Genomic DNA, 16,935 nt, shown 5'->3' with positions numbered 1-16,935 from the left:
TGGGTTGGGCCGAGTATAGAATTGTTCTCGGCCCAGAAGCTCTGTTTGAGGATTTCTACAAACTAGCCGGTTCATGGGCCGCTTAACTAAAAGCCGGCCAAACCCTGTTTGGAAAAGAATATTCCAGATGAATAGGAAGTAGGTGGGCCCTATTGCGAAATAGATGAATGAAGTGGTTAAGTCCTGATGCAGTAAGGATTCTCGGCCAGATAAGGAGTCCTAGTTTGAGTATGGTTAGGATTGGTTTTTGTTGCTATAAATAGAGAAATGAGGGTGCAATTCAGGAACAAAAAAATTCAATACACAATTGCTCTGCGCAAACCTCTCAAACAACTTGAGATTTTTCGTTTTCTTTTTCCGCCGACACATCTTCAGTTTGGATAAACAGCACTGTGGAGGCAACCGGCGAACATCTTCAGTTTGGATAAACAGCACTGTTGTTGTAAAATCAATCGACCGATAAGCATCTTCAGTTTGGATAAACAACACTGCGTTGAGGCTGACTGGTTATCTATCTAAGTCTCGGTCGAGAAGGGTTTCCAGATCCTTATGGGCAAAGGTCATCTTATTAGCCTTCTCGGCAAAGTAAGGTGCTACGAGTTACGACATTCGGCACATTGAACGCCGAGTGATTTTATGATTGGATACTCACAAGTGAGTTTCAGAGTTCGGCATTTGATGGCCAAACTACATTTACTATCAAGACATACATTACCTTTGAGTACTCGTGTCCATATAGTCTGGTGTCGATTCGACGTGCTTATACATTCACGAATATAATCACTGTGATCGAATCAGCGCCGACGATTCGTGAACTTCGCAGAATTAGCAGCCTTGTCTTCAGGCTCGAGAATCCAAAGGCCGAGACTTGTTCTTTCCTCGGCCGCAATTGCAAGATAAAAAAGTCAGCAGCGCGCTCAACGCAACATCAACAAATTTTACTCCTTGGCTGAGCTTGGCCGACGAGTTGGCACACCCCGCATTCAACCGAAGAACGTAGTTAGCTTATTAGTTACTCGGTCTGCGCGCCACGTAGGTTTTGTAATTTTTAGAGTCAACAAAAGTATACGTGTACAAGTTACGTACTATTTTGCTTAACGGTGTCTTTGCAATTGCAAATAACAGTGTCGCACCTCTAGTTCCAAGATAAGAAGAAATCATCACGTTCAGGTTTAGCATCTATCTCATGAATGAAAATTGGTGACAAGAAATATTTCTCATAATATATCATCCTTCAAAGTTTATGCCCTTAATTTAACAGGCGGAGTATGCCTGTCAACTGAGATCTTTATTTTGCCCAAGGAAACTGTAGGAACAAGCTTGAGATTCTCAGCAGGAACAAGCTTGAGATTCTCAAAGTTGCACATCTCAACCATGAATCCATCTGGATCGTTGAAAAAGAGTTGGTCGATTTTTGTTCCGTTTTCATCATCCTCTACTGCTTTTTTTATGTACTTTATATCAAGCTCCTTCAACTTCCGCTCTATGGCTTCAATGTCTTCACACTGCAAGTAATTTAGTACTTATAAAGTAAAGAAAAGTTGCCACAAGAATGACCTCTATGTAAATGTAGAAAAACCGTGCTATTCATTGTTCTAAAAATCTCCTCCTACGCGCTAGGCAGTTGGCTACCGCCCTAATTAATGCTCAGACGTTTCAAAATTAAAAAATGGTGCCTAAACCTGCTAAGGCACCCGTCTAGATCGCCTAGGCATACGCCTAGCCTATCCAGACCAGCCTAGGTTACGACTCATTTAAACAAAAAATAAATAACTTTCATTTTGCATTTTATTTTTTTAATAAATTATAAGAGACTTGGTGAATACTTAAATGAATGTTTTCATTATGTTCCAATACTTCATAATATATTTGTCATTCTATTTTGTGATTTATTATATATATATATATATATATATTAAGTATAAACATATATTTATTTACACGAAACATAATCGATTTACTTAAATCCCCTAAGTACTCGCCTAGGCCTCGCCTAGCCGTCTAGGCGTTATGCCCCAACCCACCGTCTGACTATCAACTAACATCTTTTAAAAGCTTTACGTGTACTAAATTACAAATTCTAATCGTATCAATCACATTATATATTAACGAAGAAAACTTAAACAAAATAGTTATATATATATATATATATATATATATAGATGCTAGTCCATTAAACCACGAGGACGCGTATGGCAAATGGTGGATGACGCACTCACGTATTGTAGGCGTATTATATTTGCATGTACTTTTAAAAATGTTTTATTTTATGTACACTTCTTAATAATTCGTAAAAGTATAATTTTTATAGGAAATTTTAACGAAAACTTTCGGTATTGTTCACTTTAACGGAAAACCACATTTTTATACTAAAAAATCAATCTTGGTACTATTTATTTTACCCTTTATTTTATCATTACCGTTAAAACTCAAAGTTTTGAATCCCTAGGCAAAAAAAAAAAAAGAAAGGTTTTGGATCCCTTTTCATTATTATTTTTTTTTTTTACAACTCTAACATATTGTACACGTACTTACACACTTTTCATGTTTAATAGACGTAGTAAAAACATTTTCTCTACATACAAAATTGACTTTTTTTATACGTCATTATTAAAGAAATAGAAATAAATAAATACTTAAAATAATTATTTTTAAAAATTTATAACATGGCCGAATTTTTCAAAATAGTATTCTAGCAAAATGATCGAATAATTTTTCACATATTATACTCGTTCAGTAGTATTTTATAGTATGTTCCATCTTTTACTAACCATCTGTGACATCCCGTCCCGGAAGCATCGGAAACGTGCATATGAAATGACCCTTTTACCCCTAACTTGTTTCGTATTATTGTTTTGGTTGTTTTGTGTGGTGTTGGCAAGCTTAGGGCCACACACACACACCTGCACACTCCCTGTCTCTCTCTACCCTTTCTCTGTCTCTGTCTCTCATCTGTCTCTCTCTTCCTTCCCGTTATCACAAACACATACGTACGGACACACACAAAACCCACCAAATCCTAGTGGATCGAGGAAACCAAGCGTACAGTTGTGATCGTGAAGTCGAGGGGAACACAGACGTACCGTTTTCAGGTAGGGAAACCACCACTTTCACGTCGTTTCAAGGTTTTCCGATTTGAGCACTGTTCATACAACATTAATTTACTTGATTTTTGGACATTTGAAGCTTGTAGTTGTGTTGGTGAGGTTCCCAGGAGCATTGGAGTAGCTCGTTGGACGAATTTGGACGTCGGGAAGGCCTGGTTCGAAGTTGGCCGAGCTTGGAGTTTTTGGACAGGTATAATCTCTTAGTTTTAGCCCTTAAAACTTGTTGGGATATGTTCTACTAGTCTAGGGCTTTCGTTTGGTCCAAGAATCACGAAAAACGGATGAAAAATGAGCGAGAAAACCCAAGTTGCAGGTTTTCCCAGTTTCCGGCGCCGGCGACGTCGCCGGCGATCGAATGAAGAAGGCGATGGAATATTCCGTCAATTCTGACGGAATATTCCTAACGCCGTTAACGGATCCGGTTAGTTTTAACGGAATATTCCGTCAGTTTGACGGAATATTCCTGACGGCGTCTGTTGACACCGTCAGTGTGCCTGGCACGTGGCCGCGCGTGGGGGCGCGTGGGTCCGTGCCTGTGCTGGCGCGTGGGGGGCGCGTGCGGGGTCCAAAAATTATTTTAAAAATATGGTTGTGATTCTGAGGTTGTGTAGAGCACGTTGGTATATTCCTTTGTCCATTTTGAGCAATGTATGAGAAGTTTTTACGAGAAACGGGTTATGTGCTTTAAAATTAACGTTTTTATAGTTGTTTCGCATTTAGGTGACACGTACCCCGAGGACGAGCGTGCACACGCGAGACAGGGGGGCTACGACCCTTCTACATACCAGTGAGTGGGCTTTTGTTTTCCGTATATACCTATATACATTTATATTCCCAGAAATTGATTTAAAAAGGATTATTTGCCTTATGCCATGCATGTTATTATTATCGTTTATGCTTCATTGCACGCATTAGTAGTGGCATACATATATATATGCATATTGGGTGCTGTGGACGCACAGGTAAGTGCCAGGTAAGTGGTATTCGCATTTACTTTCAGCAGTTGTTTGAGATGTTTAGAGAGCTCATAACCTGCACCCCCGGTGTTAGTGCTCCCGCCCTGAGCAGGGCACATGCTTTCACGTGATGTTCACCTCTCGCACCTTAGGCTCAGCTTGGATCCAAGCTAGGTGCACAGGCCTGTCGTACAGACCACATTAGGTGGTTCCGACTTGTAGGTGACCCGCGATTATTCGCCCAGGCTTCACATGATCGTAGCACTTATTTACACCAGTCCTGTCGTACAGACCACTTTAGGTGGTTCCGACTCGTGGTCAGGTTCAGATATTGAGATTGAGATTAGAGCTCTATATGCAGCCGTACAGGTCACGTTAGGTGACTCCGGCTGCCAGATTACACGATGTTGATAAGATTATACCTGAGCACTTGCATATCTTTATGAGATGTCGGCATGACATATTATCGAGCATATGGCATATATTTGAGCATGCTTAACACATGTACTATGCGTATATATATATTTTCTGGGAAGTATACAGGTTTTACGGCGAGGGGTTAGAATGTCTTTTGCTAAATGATTTTCAAAGAGCTTTGTTTTTGCCCACTCACGCTTTTGTTTTGCGCCCCTCCAGGTTCTAGTTTGCTTAGCCGTTGCGGTGGTTTCCCTTGAGAGCTTTCCGGCGTTCTGACAGACACTCCACATTGTAGGGTCGCTTTCGGGCATACTACTGTTGTCGTTTTTGTTGGGCTGCTATAGACCTGCTCTGAAATTGTATCTCACTTACTAGCACTTATTCTAATACCTTGTATGCTAGTTTTTATTTATTCGTATCTTTTATTACTGTTTTATTAGCTTCCGCACGTGCACATGGCTACGTCACCTTCGTGTGACGGCCAGCACGCTCCGATCTCGGTCGGGGTGTGTCAGTTTGGTATCAGAGCCTAGGTTTGGCAGTCCTGTGTCTGTGTGAGTATTCTAATGGTTTGGTGTCTTCTGTCAGAACTATGCCGCCTCGTCGGGAACCTCGTCGCTCTTCTGAGCCTAGTTTCCCCGATCTTACTCAGTTGGGGGAAGCTTTTGCTACAGCCCTTCAGTCAGTGATGCGCCCTCCCCAGAGGACTCCTCTGGAGACTATGTATAATCTGAAGTTGGATAAGTTTAAGGGCAGTGAGGGGCATGAGAATGCAGAGCGCTGGCTAGAACACGTAGAGAAGACCTTCCGTGTATTGCATAACCAGGGAAATCTCCCTATGGAGAGGTGGGTCGAGACGACCACATGGTTCCTGGATACTGAGTCTGCAGCTTGGTGGGAGCAGGCGCTTCGTAGGTTGACTCCAGAGCAGAGGACGGATTGGAATGTTTTTACAGATTTGTTCAAAAGGAAGTATGTTCCCCCTGAGTACATCGATAGAAAGAAACAGGAGTTTACTGAACTGAAGCAGCGGAAGATGTCAGCGAATGAGTACTACCGCAAGTTTACGGATTTGTCTCGTTATCATCCTGATGTCGCTGGTAATCCGGCGGAGATGCTCCGTCTCTTCCGCCAGGGTACTAAGAAGAAATGGCGTTCGATGGCGACTGCTGTCCACAGCGGGACTTACCAGGACTTCTATGAGATATTGTTGAGGATCGAAGACTCTGAGAATATGTCGAGCGATAGTGATGAAGGGAAAGACGGTAATTCGAAGAAAGACGACAAAGGCAAAGGTCAGGCATCGCTCGGGCCCCGTCAGACTCAGAACTTCAAGAGAGGTGGAGCTAGCTCGAGTTCTTCGAGTGGTGGCTTCAGTGCCACTGGACAGGGCCGTGGAGGTAGATTTTCTGGTGGTGCTAGAGGCCAGAGGCAGGGCGATGGTGGGCGAGGCAGAGCCCCAGTTTGTCGCAGGTGTAACAACCGGCATTTCAGCGAGTGTAGACGTGGTAGCAGTGGTTGTTTCACGTGTGGACAGGTGGGACATAGAGCGGCGAATTGTCCCCAGGGCCAGCAACAGCAGAAACCGCAGCAGACCTTTATGCCACCACCTGCACCACTTCAGCAGATCCAAGGTCCTAGTAGTTACGGCCAGACGAGTCGAGGTGGTGCTTACCACTATCAGGGTGATGCTGTCCCTTATGCTCCGGGGCAGTATCAATACCCTCAGGATCCCTATTCCCAGGGTGGCTATCCCCAGTATTCAGGCGGCTATATGCCGTATCCTCCAGCCCCAGCGGGTGGTTCTCAGTGGTATCAGGGAGGACAGTTTCAGCAGGGGGAGATTGCCACTAGCAGTGCAGGGTCTTCGAGACAGTCGGGTCAGCCCAGTCAGGGGCGTGGTGCTCAGGGACGCGGCGTTCAGGCGAGCAGAGGCCGCGGTGGGCGTCAGCAGGGACAGGGGCGTCTTCACAATATTTCTCTGCAGGACGCTCAGAACAACCCGGATTTGATTATGGGTACGTTGAACATTCTTGGTTGTTTCGCTAGAGTCTTAATTGATTGTGGAGCTACGCATTCCGTAATTTCTCATACATTTGCTCACGTGACGCAACCTCGCCCCACACCTCTAGGGTATGACTTAGAGTTCGCTATGCCTAGAGGAGAGACATGTGTTGTAGATTGTGTGTACCCAGGGTGTCCAGTAATCGTAGAGGGTGTTGTTTTATCAGCCGATCTTATCCCGTTAGATATTGTGGACTTTGATGTGATTCTGGGCACGGATTGGTTGCACTTCTATCGTGCCAACATTGACTGTTACGGGAAAGTAGTTACATTTCACCGATCTGGACTACCCGTGGTTACTTTCGTGGGTGAGCAGAGTGGGGTGAGACATGGTGTTATTTCGGCGCTGCGAGCGAAAAAGTTGTTATCCAAAGGTTGTCAGGGGTATCTGGCTCATGTGGTGCTAGATGAGGCTGTTACTAGCAGAGTGGAGGATGTGAGACTGGTCAGACACTTCCCTGATGTATTTCCAGAGGATTTACCTGGTTTACCCCCAGATCGAGACGTAGAATTCACTATTGAGTTACTTCCAGGTACAAATCCTATTTCTCTAACTCCTTATCGTATGGCTCCCGCGGAGTTAAGGGAATTGAAAGTTCAGCTGCAGGAGTTAGTGGATAAGGGATTTATTCAGCCTAGTACTTCGCCTTGGGGCGCTCCAGTTCTGTTTGTGAGGAAGAAGGATGGAACTTTGAGACTGTGCATCGACTACAGGCAACTGAATCGGGTGACGATTAAAAACCGTTATCCATTGCCTCGTATCGATGATTTGTTCGATCAGCTGAGAGGTGCTTGTGTGTTCTCTAAAATAGACTTGAGGTCTGGTTACTATCAGCTGAAGATCAGTAGGGATGATGTCCCTAAGACGGCATTCAGAACTCGTTACGGTCATTACGAGTTTCTGGTTATGCCATTTGGTTTGACGAATGCACCAGCCGCCTTTATGGATTTGATGAACCGGGTGTTCCAACCTTACTTGGATAGATTTGTTATTGTCTTCATTGACGATATTCTGGTGTATTCTAAGTCAAAAGCGGAGCATGTTCGACATCTTACTTTGGTGTTGAAGAGGTTGAGGGAACACCAGCTATATGCTAAGTTTAGCAAGTGCCAATTTTGGTTAGATCAAGTTGCGTTCTTGGGGCACATCATTTCTGCTCAGGGTATTTTGGTTGACCCTCAGAAGGTTGCAGCTGTAGAAAGTTGGGAGCAACCGCGAACCGTCACCGAGGTGAGAAGTTTCCTTGGATTGGCAGGGTACTATCGGAGATTTGTTAAGGATTTTTCGGTGATTGCCTTGCCGTTGACGAGGTTAACGAGGAAGGATATTAAATTTGAGTGGGATGATAGGTATGAGCAGAGTTTCCAGCAGTTGAAGCATTGTCTCACTCATGCACCTGTTTTGGCACTCCCAGACGATAGTGGTGATTTTGAGGTTTACAGTGATGCTTCTTTGAATGGTATGGGATGTGTATTGATGCAGCATGGTAGGGTGATTGCTTATGCCTCGCGGCAGTTGAAACCTCATGAGTCGAATTACCCTACACATGATTTGGAGTTGGCTGCTATCATCTTTGCGTTGAAGTTGTGGAGACACTATCTTTACGGAGAGAAGTGTAGGATCTTTACAGATCACAAGAGCCTCCAATATCTTTTTACTCAGAAGGAGCTTAATCTTCGCCAGCGGAGGTGGTTGGAATTGCTCAGCGATTACGATTGCACGATTGACTACCATCCGGGTCGTGCGAACGTAGTGGCGGATGCACTTAGCAGGAAGTCTCAGGGTCGCATTAATGCGTTGTACGCTAGTCGTATTCCTCTATTGGCGGACTTGCGTGCTACGGGAGTAAGGTTAGAAACAGAAGACCGAGATGTGGCTTTACTTGCTAATTTTCAAGTTAGGCCAATACTTGTTGATCGGGTGCTTGAAGTTCAGGTAGCTGATCAGGAAACTCAAGAACTAATCCAGGCTCGAGAGCAAGGAAGGAGGCGAGACCTCAGAGTTCGTGATTCAGATGGCATGTTGATGTTAGAAGGTAGAATGTTCGTGCCTAATAGTGGGGAATTGAAGAAGGAAATTCTCGATGAAGCACATATCTCGGCTTATGCCATGCATCCAGGAGCTACTAAAATGTATCATACCATTCGACCGTTTTATTATTGGCCGGGTATGAAGAGGGAGATAGCCGAGTATGTGAGCAGGTGTGCTGTTTGTCAGCAAGTTAAAGCGGAGAGGAAGAAGCCGTTTGGGTTGTTGCAACCACTTCCCGTTCCAGAGTGGAAATGGGAAAATATCACCATGGATTTTGTGTACAAGTTGCCGCGTACACAAAATGGCTTTGACGGCATTTGGGTGATCGTTGATCGACTCACTAAGTCGGCTCATTTTATTCCAGTGAGAGAGAAGTATTCTTTGAGCCGTTTAGCGGAATTGTTTATCTCGAAGGTTGTGAAGTATCATGGTGTCCCTGTGAGTATTATCTCGGATCGTGATCCACGATTTACATCGAAGTTTTGGGTGGCTTTTCAGGAAGCTTTGGGCACGAGATTACTTTACAGTACGGCGTATCATCCACAGACGGACGGACAGTCAGAGAGAACTATTCAGACTTTGGAGGATATGCTGCGAGCTTCGGTGTTACAGTTTGGTGACGCTTGGCACCAGCGGTTAGATTTAATGGAATTTGCTTACAACAATAGTTTTCATTCGAGCATTGGCATGGCGCCATTTGAGGCCTTGTATGGCAGAGCTTGTCGCACACCGTTGTGTTGGTCAGAGGTTGGAGAAAGAGTTTTAGTGGGTCCGGAGATTGTCGAGGAGACTACTCGGAATGTTCAGGTAATCAAGTCTAACCTGAAAGCAGCTCAGGACAGGCAGAAGAGCCTAGCGGATCGGCATGCTAGGGACAGAACTTATGAGGTCGGAGATTGGGTATTTCTGAAGCTTTCACCGTGGAGAGGTGTTGTGCGGTTCGGAAAGAAAGGGAAGTTGAGCCCCCGGTACATTGGACCATACGTGGTCACAGAACGAGTTGGTGAGGTAGCTTATAGGTTGGAGTTGCCTCCGGAGTTGGCGAGAGTGCATAATGTTTTTCACGTGTCTATGCTCCGACACTATGTTGCTGATCCATCTCATGTGATACCTCCTCAACCACTTGAGATTAATCCGGATTTGACGTACGACGAGGAACCAGTGACGATCATCGATTGGAAAGAGAAGGTTCTGAGGAACAAGACGGTGAATTTAGTGAAGGTTTTGTGGAGGAACCATTCAGTTGAGGAAGCTACGTGGGAGACAGAAGATCGGATAAGGGATTTGTATCCTCGATTGTTCTTTGACCACTAGGGGTTATACTTGGTTGTTTTGAATTTCGGGACGAAATTCTAATAAGGTGGGAAGGTTGTGACATCCCGTCCCGGAAGCATCGGAAACGTGCATATGAAATGACCCTTTTACCCCTAACTTGTTTCGTATTATTGTTTTGGTTGTTTTGTGTGGTGTTGGCAAGCTTAGGGCCACACACACACACCTGCACACTCCCTGTCTCTCTCTACCCTTTCTCTGTCTCTGTCTCTCATCTGTCTCTCTCTTCCTTCCCGTTATCACAAACACATACGTACGGACACACACAAAACCCACCAAATCCTAGTGGATCGAGGAAACCAAGCGTACAGTTGTGATCGTGAAGTCGAGGGGAACACAGACGTACCGTTTTCAGGTAGGGAAACCACCACTTTCACGTCGTTTCAAGGTTTTCCGATTTGAGCACTGTTCATACAACATTAATTTACTTGATTTTTGGACATTTGAAGCTTGTAGTTGTGTTGGTGAGGTTCCCAGGAGCGTTGGAGTAGCTCGTTGGACGAATTTGGACGTCGGGAAGGCCTGGTTCGAAGTTGGCCGAGCTTGGAGTTTTTGGACAGGTATAATCTCTTAGTTTTAGCCCTTAAAACTTGTTGGGATATGTTCTACTAGTCTAGGGCTTTCGTTTGGTCCAAGAATCACGAAAAACGGATGAAAAATGAGCGAGAAAACCCAAGTTGCAGGTTTTCCCAGTTTCCGGCGCCGGCGACGTCGCCGGCGATCGAATGAAGAAGGCGATGGAATATTCCGTCAATTCTGACGGAATATTCCTAACGCCGTTAACGGATCCGGTTAGTTTTAACGGAATATTCCGTCAGTTTGACGGAATATTCCTGACGGCGTCTGTTGACACCGTCAGTGTGCCTGGCACGTGGCCGCGCGTGCGGGCGCGTGCGGGGTCCAAAAATTATTTTAAAAATATGGTTGTGATCCTGAGGTTGTGTAGAGCACGTTGGTATATTCCTTTGTCCATTTTGAGCAATGTATGAGAAGTTTTTACGAGAAACGGGTTATGTGCTTTAAAATTAACGTTTTTATAGTTGTTTCGCATTTAGGTGACACGTACCCCGAGGACGAGCGTGCACACGCGAGACAGGGGGGCTACGACCCTTCTACATACCAGTGAGTGGGCTTTTGTTTTCCGTATATACCTATATACATTTATATTCCCAGAAATTGATTTAAAAAGGATTATTTGTCTTATGCCATGCATGTTATTATTATCGTTTATGCATCATTGCACGCATTAGTAGTGGCATACATATATATATGCATATTGGGTGCTGTGGACGCACAGGTAAGTGCCAGGTAAGTGGTATTCGCATTTACTTTCAGCAGTTGTTTGAGATGTTTAGAGAGCTCATAACCTGCACCCCCGGTGTTAGTGTTCCCGCCCTGAGCAGGGCACAGGCTTTCACGTGATGTTCACCTCTCGCACCTTAGGCTCAGCTTGGATCCAAGCTAGGTGCACAGGCCTGTCGTACAGACCACATTAGGTGGTTCCGACTTGTAGGTGACCCGCGATTATTCGCTCAGGCTTCACGTGATCGTAGCACTTATTTACACCCAGTCCTGTCGTACAGACCACTTTAGGTGGTTCCGACTCGTGGTCAGGTTCAGATATTGAGATTGAGATTAGAGCTCTATATGCAGCCGTACAGGTCACGTTAGGTGACTCCGGCTGCCAGATTACACGATGTTGATAAGATTATACCTGAGCACTTGCATATCTTTATGAGATGTCGGCATGGCATATTATCGAGCATATGGCATATATTTGAGCATGCTTAACACATGTACTATGCGTATATATATATTTTCTGGGAAGTATACAGGTTTTACGGCGAGGGGTTAGAATGTATTTTGCTAAATGATTTTCAAAGAGCTTTGTTTTTGCCCACTCACGCTTTTGTTTTGCGCCCCTCCAGGTTCTAGTTTGCTTAGCCGTTGCGGTGGTTTCCCTTGAGAGCTTTCCGGCGTTCTGACAGACACTCCACATTGTAGGGTCGCTTTCGGGCATACTACTGTTGTCGTTTTTGCTGGGCTGCTATAGACCTGCTCTGAAATTGTATCTCACTTACTAGCACTTATTCTAATACCTTGTATGCTAGTTTTTATTTATTCGTATCTTTTATTACTGTTTTATTAGCTTCCGCACGTGCACATGGCTACGTCACCTTCGTGTGACGGCCAGCACGCTCCGATCTCGGTCGGGGTGTGTCACCATCGTCATCTCAAAGATGACTAAATTGACTATTAGTCAAATGATAATGTTAAAGAGACTAAATATACAAACTAAATTTTTGTAAACTAAATGACATGAAAGTTGATGATTAGATCATTAAGTGTTGGTTAACGTGCTTATTTATTATTGGTGACACATCATTTAGTTCACAAATTTAGTTTACATAGCATTACTCTTAGTCAAAACTAAATTCATCTAAGTTTTTTTTTTTCAATAGTTGAATGACTTAAATTAATTTCATTTGGAACCTGGAAGGAGATATTAACCGTCCATGGGATCCAAGTGATCTGGATTATGTGGAAGCCTCTCCTCATCCTCAGACTGCACCAAGTGAATCCCAACTCCATAATTAAACAACCAAGCCCCATCAAAATCAAAAGCTGGCGGCCTCTCAATCTTCACAAACCCTGACACTTTGGTGTAGAAATCCACCGACTCCTCCACATTTCTGCACAGCCTGGACATGTGGTTCAACGCCATTAGGGGAAGTGAGTCGTCTTCTTCCTTCTGCTCATCTTTTTCCTTGCTGTGTTGCTGTTGTTCCTCATGGTTGCTTTTGCTTTTCTGATCATTCCTTCTCTCGCTGGGTTTTTCCAGCTTCCTCTGCATCGACAGTTTCTCTTAATTTTACTTTCTTTGCTTTGCCTTAGCCAGCGGGGTTTGGGGTTTGAGGTTTAGGGTTTAGGGTTTAGAGTTTAGCAGCGTTTTCTATTTAGAAATCTGTGAACCAATATTGACACGTGGAGTAAGCTGCATGGGAAGTGAATTACATGTGTATAGTCTGCAGAAGACCCCTGGGTTATGGACTGGTGGTGACGAGGTTACTTTGGAGAGATTTTTCAGTGTAATCGTTACATGGGGTGGTACATGATGTGTCAATAAATAGTGGGATACGTGTGTTAAAAAGTTAATAACTTAAAAAATAAAATTTTTCACCACTTCTATAAAAACACGTGATATATCATCCGTATTCCCATCAGAATAAAAAATTCCCCGTTACTTTGAATTGAAAAGTCCAAATGCTTTATTTGCTGGGACAAACCTAGCTAGCAAAGTATCGATGATCGTTAACTCGGAACCTCTTGGAGGTAGTTCAAGTTGTGAAGGAGAGCCGACTATTGAGTTAGGATCAAGATACGAGGATATTGATTTTTACAAAAGTAACTTCCTACTCAATTCTTCAACTCATACAATTGAGAATCAACTTTCGTTTTCTAAAATGTCAAATTATGAATTAGAATTATCCTAAAGAAGGTTTTGGGTAAACCGCACAATAGGTTAAGCATAATTTTTTGGTATCAAACTTATTATTTGCGACAATTGAACTTATACAAGATCTTCAACATACGAGTTAAGAAGTGTACATTAATGACAAGTAACATTTCTTTTTCAGGAAAGAAATTTTTGCAATCCAAAGATTAAAGAAATAATTGTTTACTTGGATGATTTTTTTTTTTTTTTTTTTGGGGAAAAATGAGGGACAATTAGTGGCAAGCCACGGTTATCCATCCCTTCCAAGAGCCGAGAAGATTCACAAAGACATTTTAGTCTCTCCCTAACCACAAGTCTAGTTTCCACACCAGCAACGGGTTTTGAAGTTTACTTGGACTATTAGATAACTACCAACTAGGAGCACAAAATTGTCATTTAATTTGTACTTTTACTTCATATATAAGTGAAATGTCTTAGACTCGAATCTCGTTGATGACGAGTATTATGCTTTTATACTAATTTATTTTCTCATCCTCTGTGCAACATTTCATTATATAAAAAACGAAATTAAAGGATAAAATTGAAAAACGCTTAAACTAGGATGGCAAAACGTAATTTAGATGTTCGATCACAGGGGTATATCTGGGAATTTGATAATTTATTTGGATTGCTGGGTTAATTGAGCATAACATTGGGTGCGGAGGGAATTACCCTAAACCTAAAACCCTGAATAAAACCCTAGTCCCGGTAGAAAAGAACAGAAAAGGCTGAAGCGCTGAACGGAGAAGTGACAAGTCGGAAGAGAGATGACGCAGAAAGGGAAGCTGTTCAAAGGGCAGCAGAAGAGGAAGACGATTCCTCCCAACCGCCATGGAAAAATGACTCAAATTCGCAAAGGCAAGCGAGTAATTAAGCCTTCGAAGGTCACCGGTGACATGGATTCCGATCGGGTTTGTTTCTTCCCTCTCTCTCTCTCTCTCTCTCTCTCTCATGCTTTTGTATTATTTGATTTGATTGGTTATGATTAATTTCAGTCCAGAATTGTCAATTTCTGTGCTAATTTCACAGAATTGTAAATTGCGAGCTTTTATGATCTGTTTAATTGGTTTTTGATTAATTTGAATTCCATTAATTTGTTCTTTATTTTTTAAAGAATTTTTTGGTAGTAATTATGCAGTAAAGTTGATTGAATTAAGAGTATTCAGTTGGGGCATTTGATTGAGGAGTTGCGCTAAGTGAAATTCTTTCTCTGAGGTAGAAGGTTGTGTCTTTCATTCGGTTCATATATCAGGAAAAATCAAATCCTCTTGCACTGATATTTCCATAGGATTTTGTTTGGGATTTGCTTCAAAAGCACTTTTGGTTGCGTTTGGAAGAAAAATTTGAACTTTGAAGTGCTTCTGGTTCATAGAAGCACTTTATGGAGAAGCACCTCCCAGATGCTTATTCTGGGAGCACTTCTAGCAGAAGTGCTTTCTTTCTATAGAAGAAATCGCAAACAGGCCTTTGGCCCCCTTCCTTGCTCTGTTTCATTTCCTTTCTTATTTTTGGGTAAGTTTATGTTTCACCAATGTACGGAATAGCTTTGAAAACACAACTTTATTCTACAATGCTACTATGGATTTCTTGTCGAACGTGTGAAGTAAATAGGAAGAGGTCGTCTGTGTTTTTGTTTTCCTCAACTACGATTGTCTGCTGTTTGCTACATCACATGTTTATAAACTGTCTTTATTCATGATGCAGCCCGCAAATCTTAAATGATTCTGACTGTAGCTAATCGATATATTCTGTAGCAACCTTGGTGCTATTTTGGGGTTTCTTTTGATGTGTATTGTGTAACATAGTTTCTTAAGTGAGTAGTATTTGTGCATTACCCTTTTTTTTGTTTTCCATTTATTCTCATAATTAACGAGTACCGGAAAATTGTATATGTCATCTGAGGTTCGTGGAGATGAGGTTTGTGAAAATTTGTATATGTCATAGTGTGGGAAGTTGATAGTTCCAGTCACCTTGTTAGATCCCTGTTAGTACAAAAAATAAACCTTTGAAGTAAACAACTATCCATTCAACTTCACTAATCTAAGTAGTTCTTTCATCGTAACACTTTATTGGATGTGCTCCTAGATTTCGTCATCAGCATTCATCCGTTTTTGGATTTATAGGATTCGGAAACCTATATTATTCTCCGGATTTCTTTCTATTAGGTGGTGATTCAGTAATTTCATTATATGGATAGCGGCTGCTATTTCCTTGTTGCCAGTTGCTTTACATCCCTTCTTGCTTCTTACCTTGTTACTTTCTTATTTGATGAATGCAGGAGATAACAAAGTTCATAAACCACTGCAATGAGGTGAAGGCGGCCACCGCTGCAAACAAGGAAGGTGGCCAGTTAAGTATAGTCAAAACACCTCAGGACTCCGGTAATAATGCGAAGCAATAGTAATTGCCAAAGCTTGTGAAACTATGGATGCGGAGAGTGATAGGTTGTCTGGAAACACTTGAAACAAACCCTTGTTGCAAATTTTGTGGTGTTATGTTGTGCCCTCGTTATATAGTTTGTAGCATTTGATTGGGTCTTAAAGTTTCGGAACGTGACCTGTTTACTTGTTTGTATCAATTTTAATACAGCTTATTCTGTTTCATCTAATTTAGTCTTGTTAAAGATCCCTCGTTTGAATCGTTTGATACCCGAAACTGAGAAGCTAACATTAACAATGCTATCCGATTTCAAATTTCCTTTTGTGTAGACTGCTTTGAGAGAAACATGTTATCTAATGGGATCTAAATAATTGTAAGTTAATATTGCAGATCTGTGTTTAGTCAATTTGGGTGAAACAGTGTAGTTCACTTTCTATGCTTAAGTTTGAATTTTTCCTCTCTAAAATTTGAACAAATTCAATATCTTTTTACGAACTGGATGAATAAAGTGGAAGAGTGCATTAGATATGTTGTGCGATCTTCTGTGCCACTAAAGCTCAAGGGAAATTTTACAAAATAGGAATAATACCAACAATGCCTTATGGCACGGAATGTTCGCCGGTCAAAAATTAACATGTGCAAAAATTGAGTGTAATGGAGATGAAAATGTTTCATCGGATGTGCGGGCACTTGAGAAATGTTAGGATCAAGAACGAGGATATCCAAGGTAAAGCAAGAGTGCCCGCAATTGAAGTTAAGATGAGAGAAAATCGGTTAGGGTGATTTGGACATGGGAACCGAAGACCTACATATGCTGCAGTTAGAATATGTGACTATGAGATGGAGGTTTGGAGTAAAAGGAGTAGAGGAAGATCTAGAAAGAGACTTTAAGAAAATATATGAAGTAATTGGAGCCAACGCAAGATAAGGCGCAAAACTGAGCGGAGTGACATTCTAAATTCACACAACATACCCTACTTAGCTCAATATAAAGCTTGATTTTTGTTGTTGTTATTATGTAATAATTCTATCAATATTTTAAAAAGGCCTATTTGTCGAAATCCCCCCTAAACTTGTAACCTACTGTCAATTTACCCCATGAACTTTAATTTTAGTCAATTATCCCCCTAAACTTTTATTTATGGCCAAATT

The 16,935-nt window shown here is 42.3% G+C and overlaps 2 protein-coding genes and 1 pseudogene across 2 annotated transcripts; 2 read left to right on the top strand and 1 right to left on the bottom strand.

Annotated features, from left to right (window-relative positions):
• Positions 1–1,241: 1,241 nt before the first annotated feature.
• Positions 1,242–12,762, bottom strand: LOC137748080 (glyoxylase I 4 pseudogene; annotated as a pseudogene).
• Positions 5,061–11,034, top strand: LOC148698336 (uncharacterized). Its single transcript, XM_088680429.1, has 2 exons — positions 5,061–6,498; positions 10,964–11,034. The coding sequence occupies exons 1-2, from the start codon at positions 5,073–5,075 to the stop codon at positions 11,032–11,034; spliced, it is 1,497 nt and encodes a 498-aa protein (XP_088536555.1). The 5' UTR covers positions 5,061–5,072.
• A 1,313-nt stretch (positions 12,763–14,075) lies between the features above and the next one.
• On the top strand, positions 14,076–16,031 carry LOC137748761 (uncharacterized). Its single transcript, XM_068488942.2, has 2 exons — positions 14,076–14,315; positions 15,683–16,031. Exons 1-2 carry the CDS (start codon positions 14,172–14,174, stop codon positions 15,803–15,805), a joined length of 267 nt encoding a protein of 88 aa, XP_068345043.1. The 5' UTR covers positions 14,076–14,171; the 3' UTR covers positions 15,806–16,031.
• Positions 16,032–16,935: the final 904 nt, after the last annotated feature.

The sequence above is a fragment of the Pyrus communis genome, chromosome 2 (assembly GCF_041283825.1).
Source record: "Pyrus communis isolate YQ-2024b chromosome 2, ASM4128382v1, whole genome shotgun sequence".
NCBI classification, from domain to species: domain Eukaryota; kingdom Viridiplantae; phylum Streptophyta; class Magnoliopsida; order Rosales; family Rosaceae; genus Pyrus; species Pyrus communis.
Note: the sequence above shows the minus strand (reverse complement) of the source record. Positions and strands in the feature narration are given on the sequence as shown.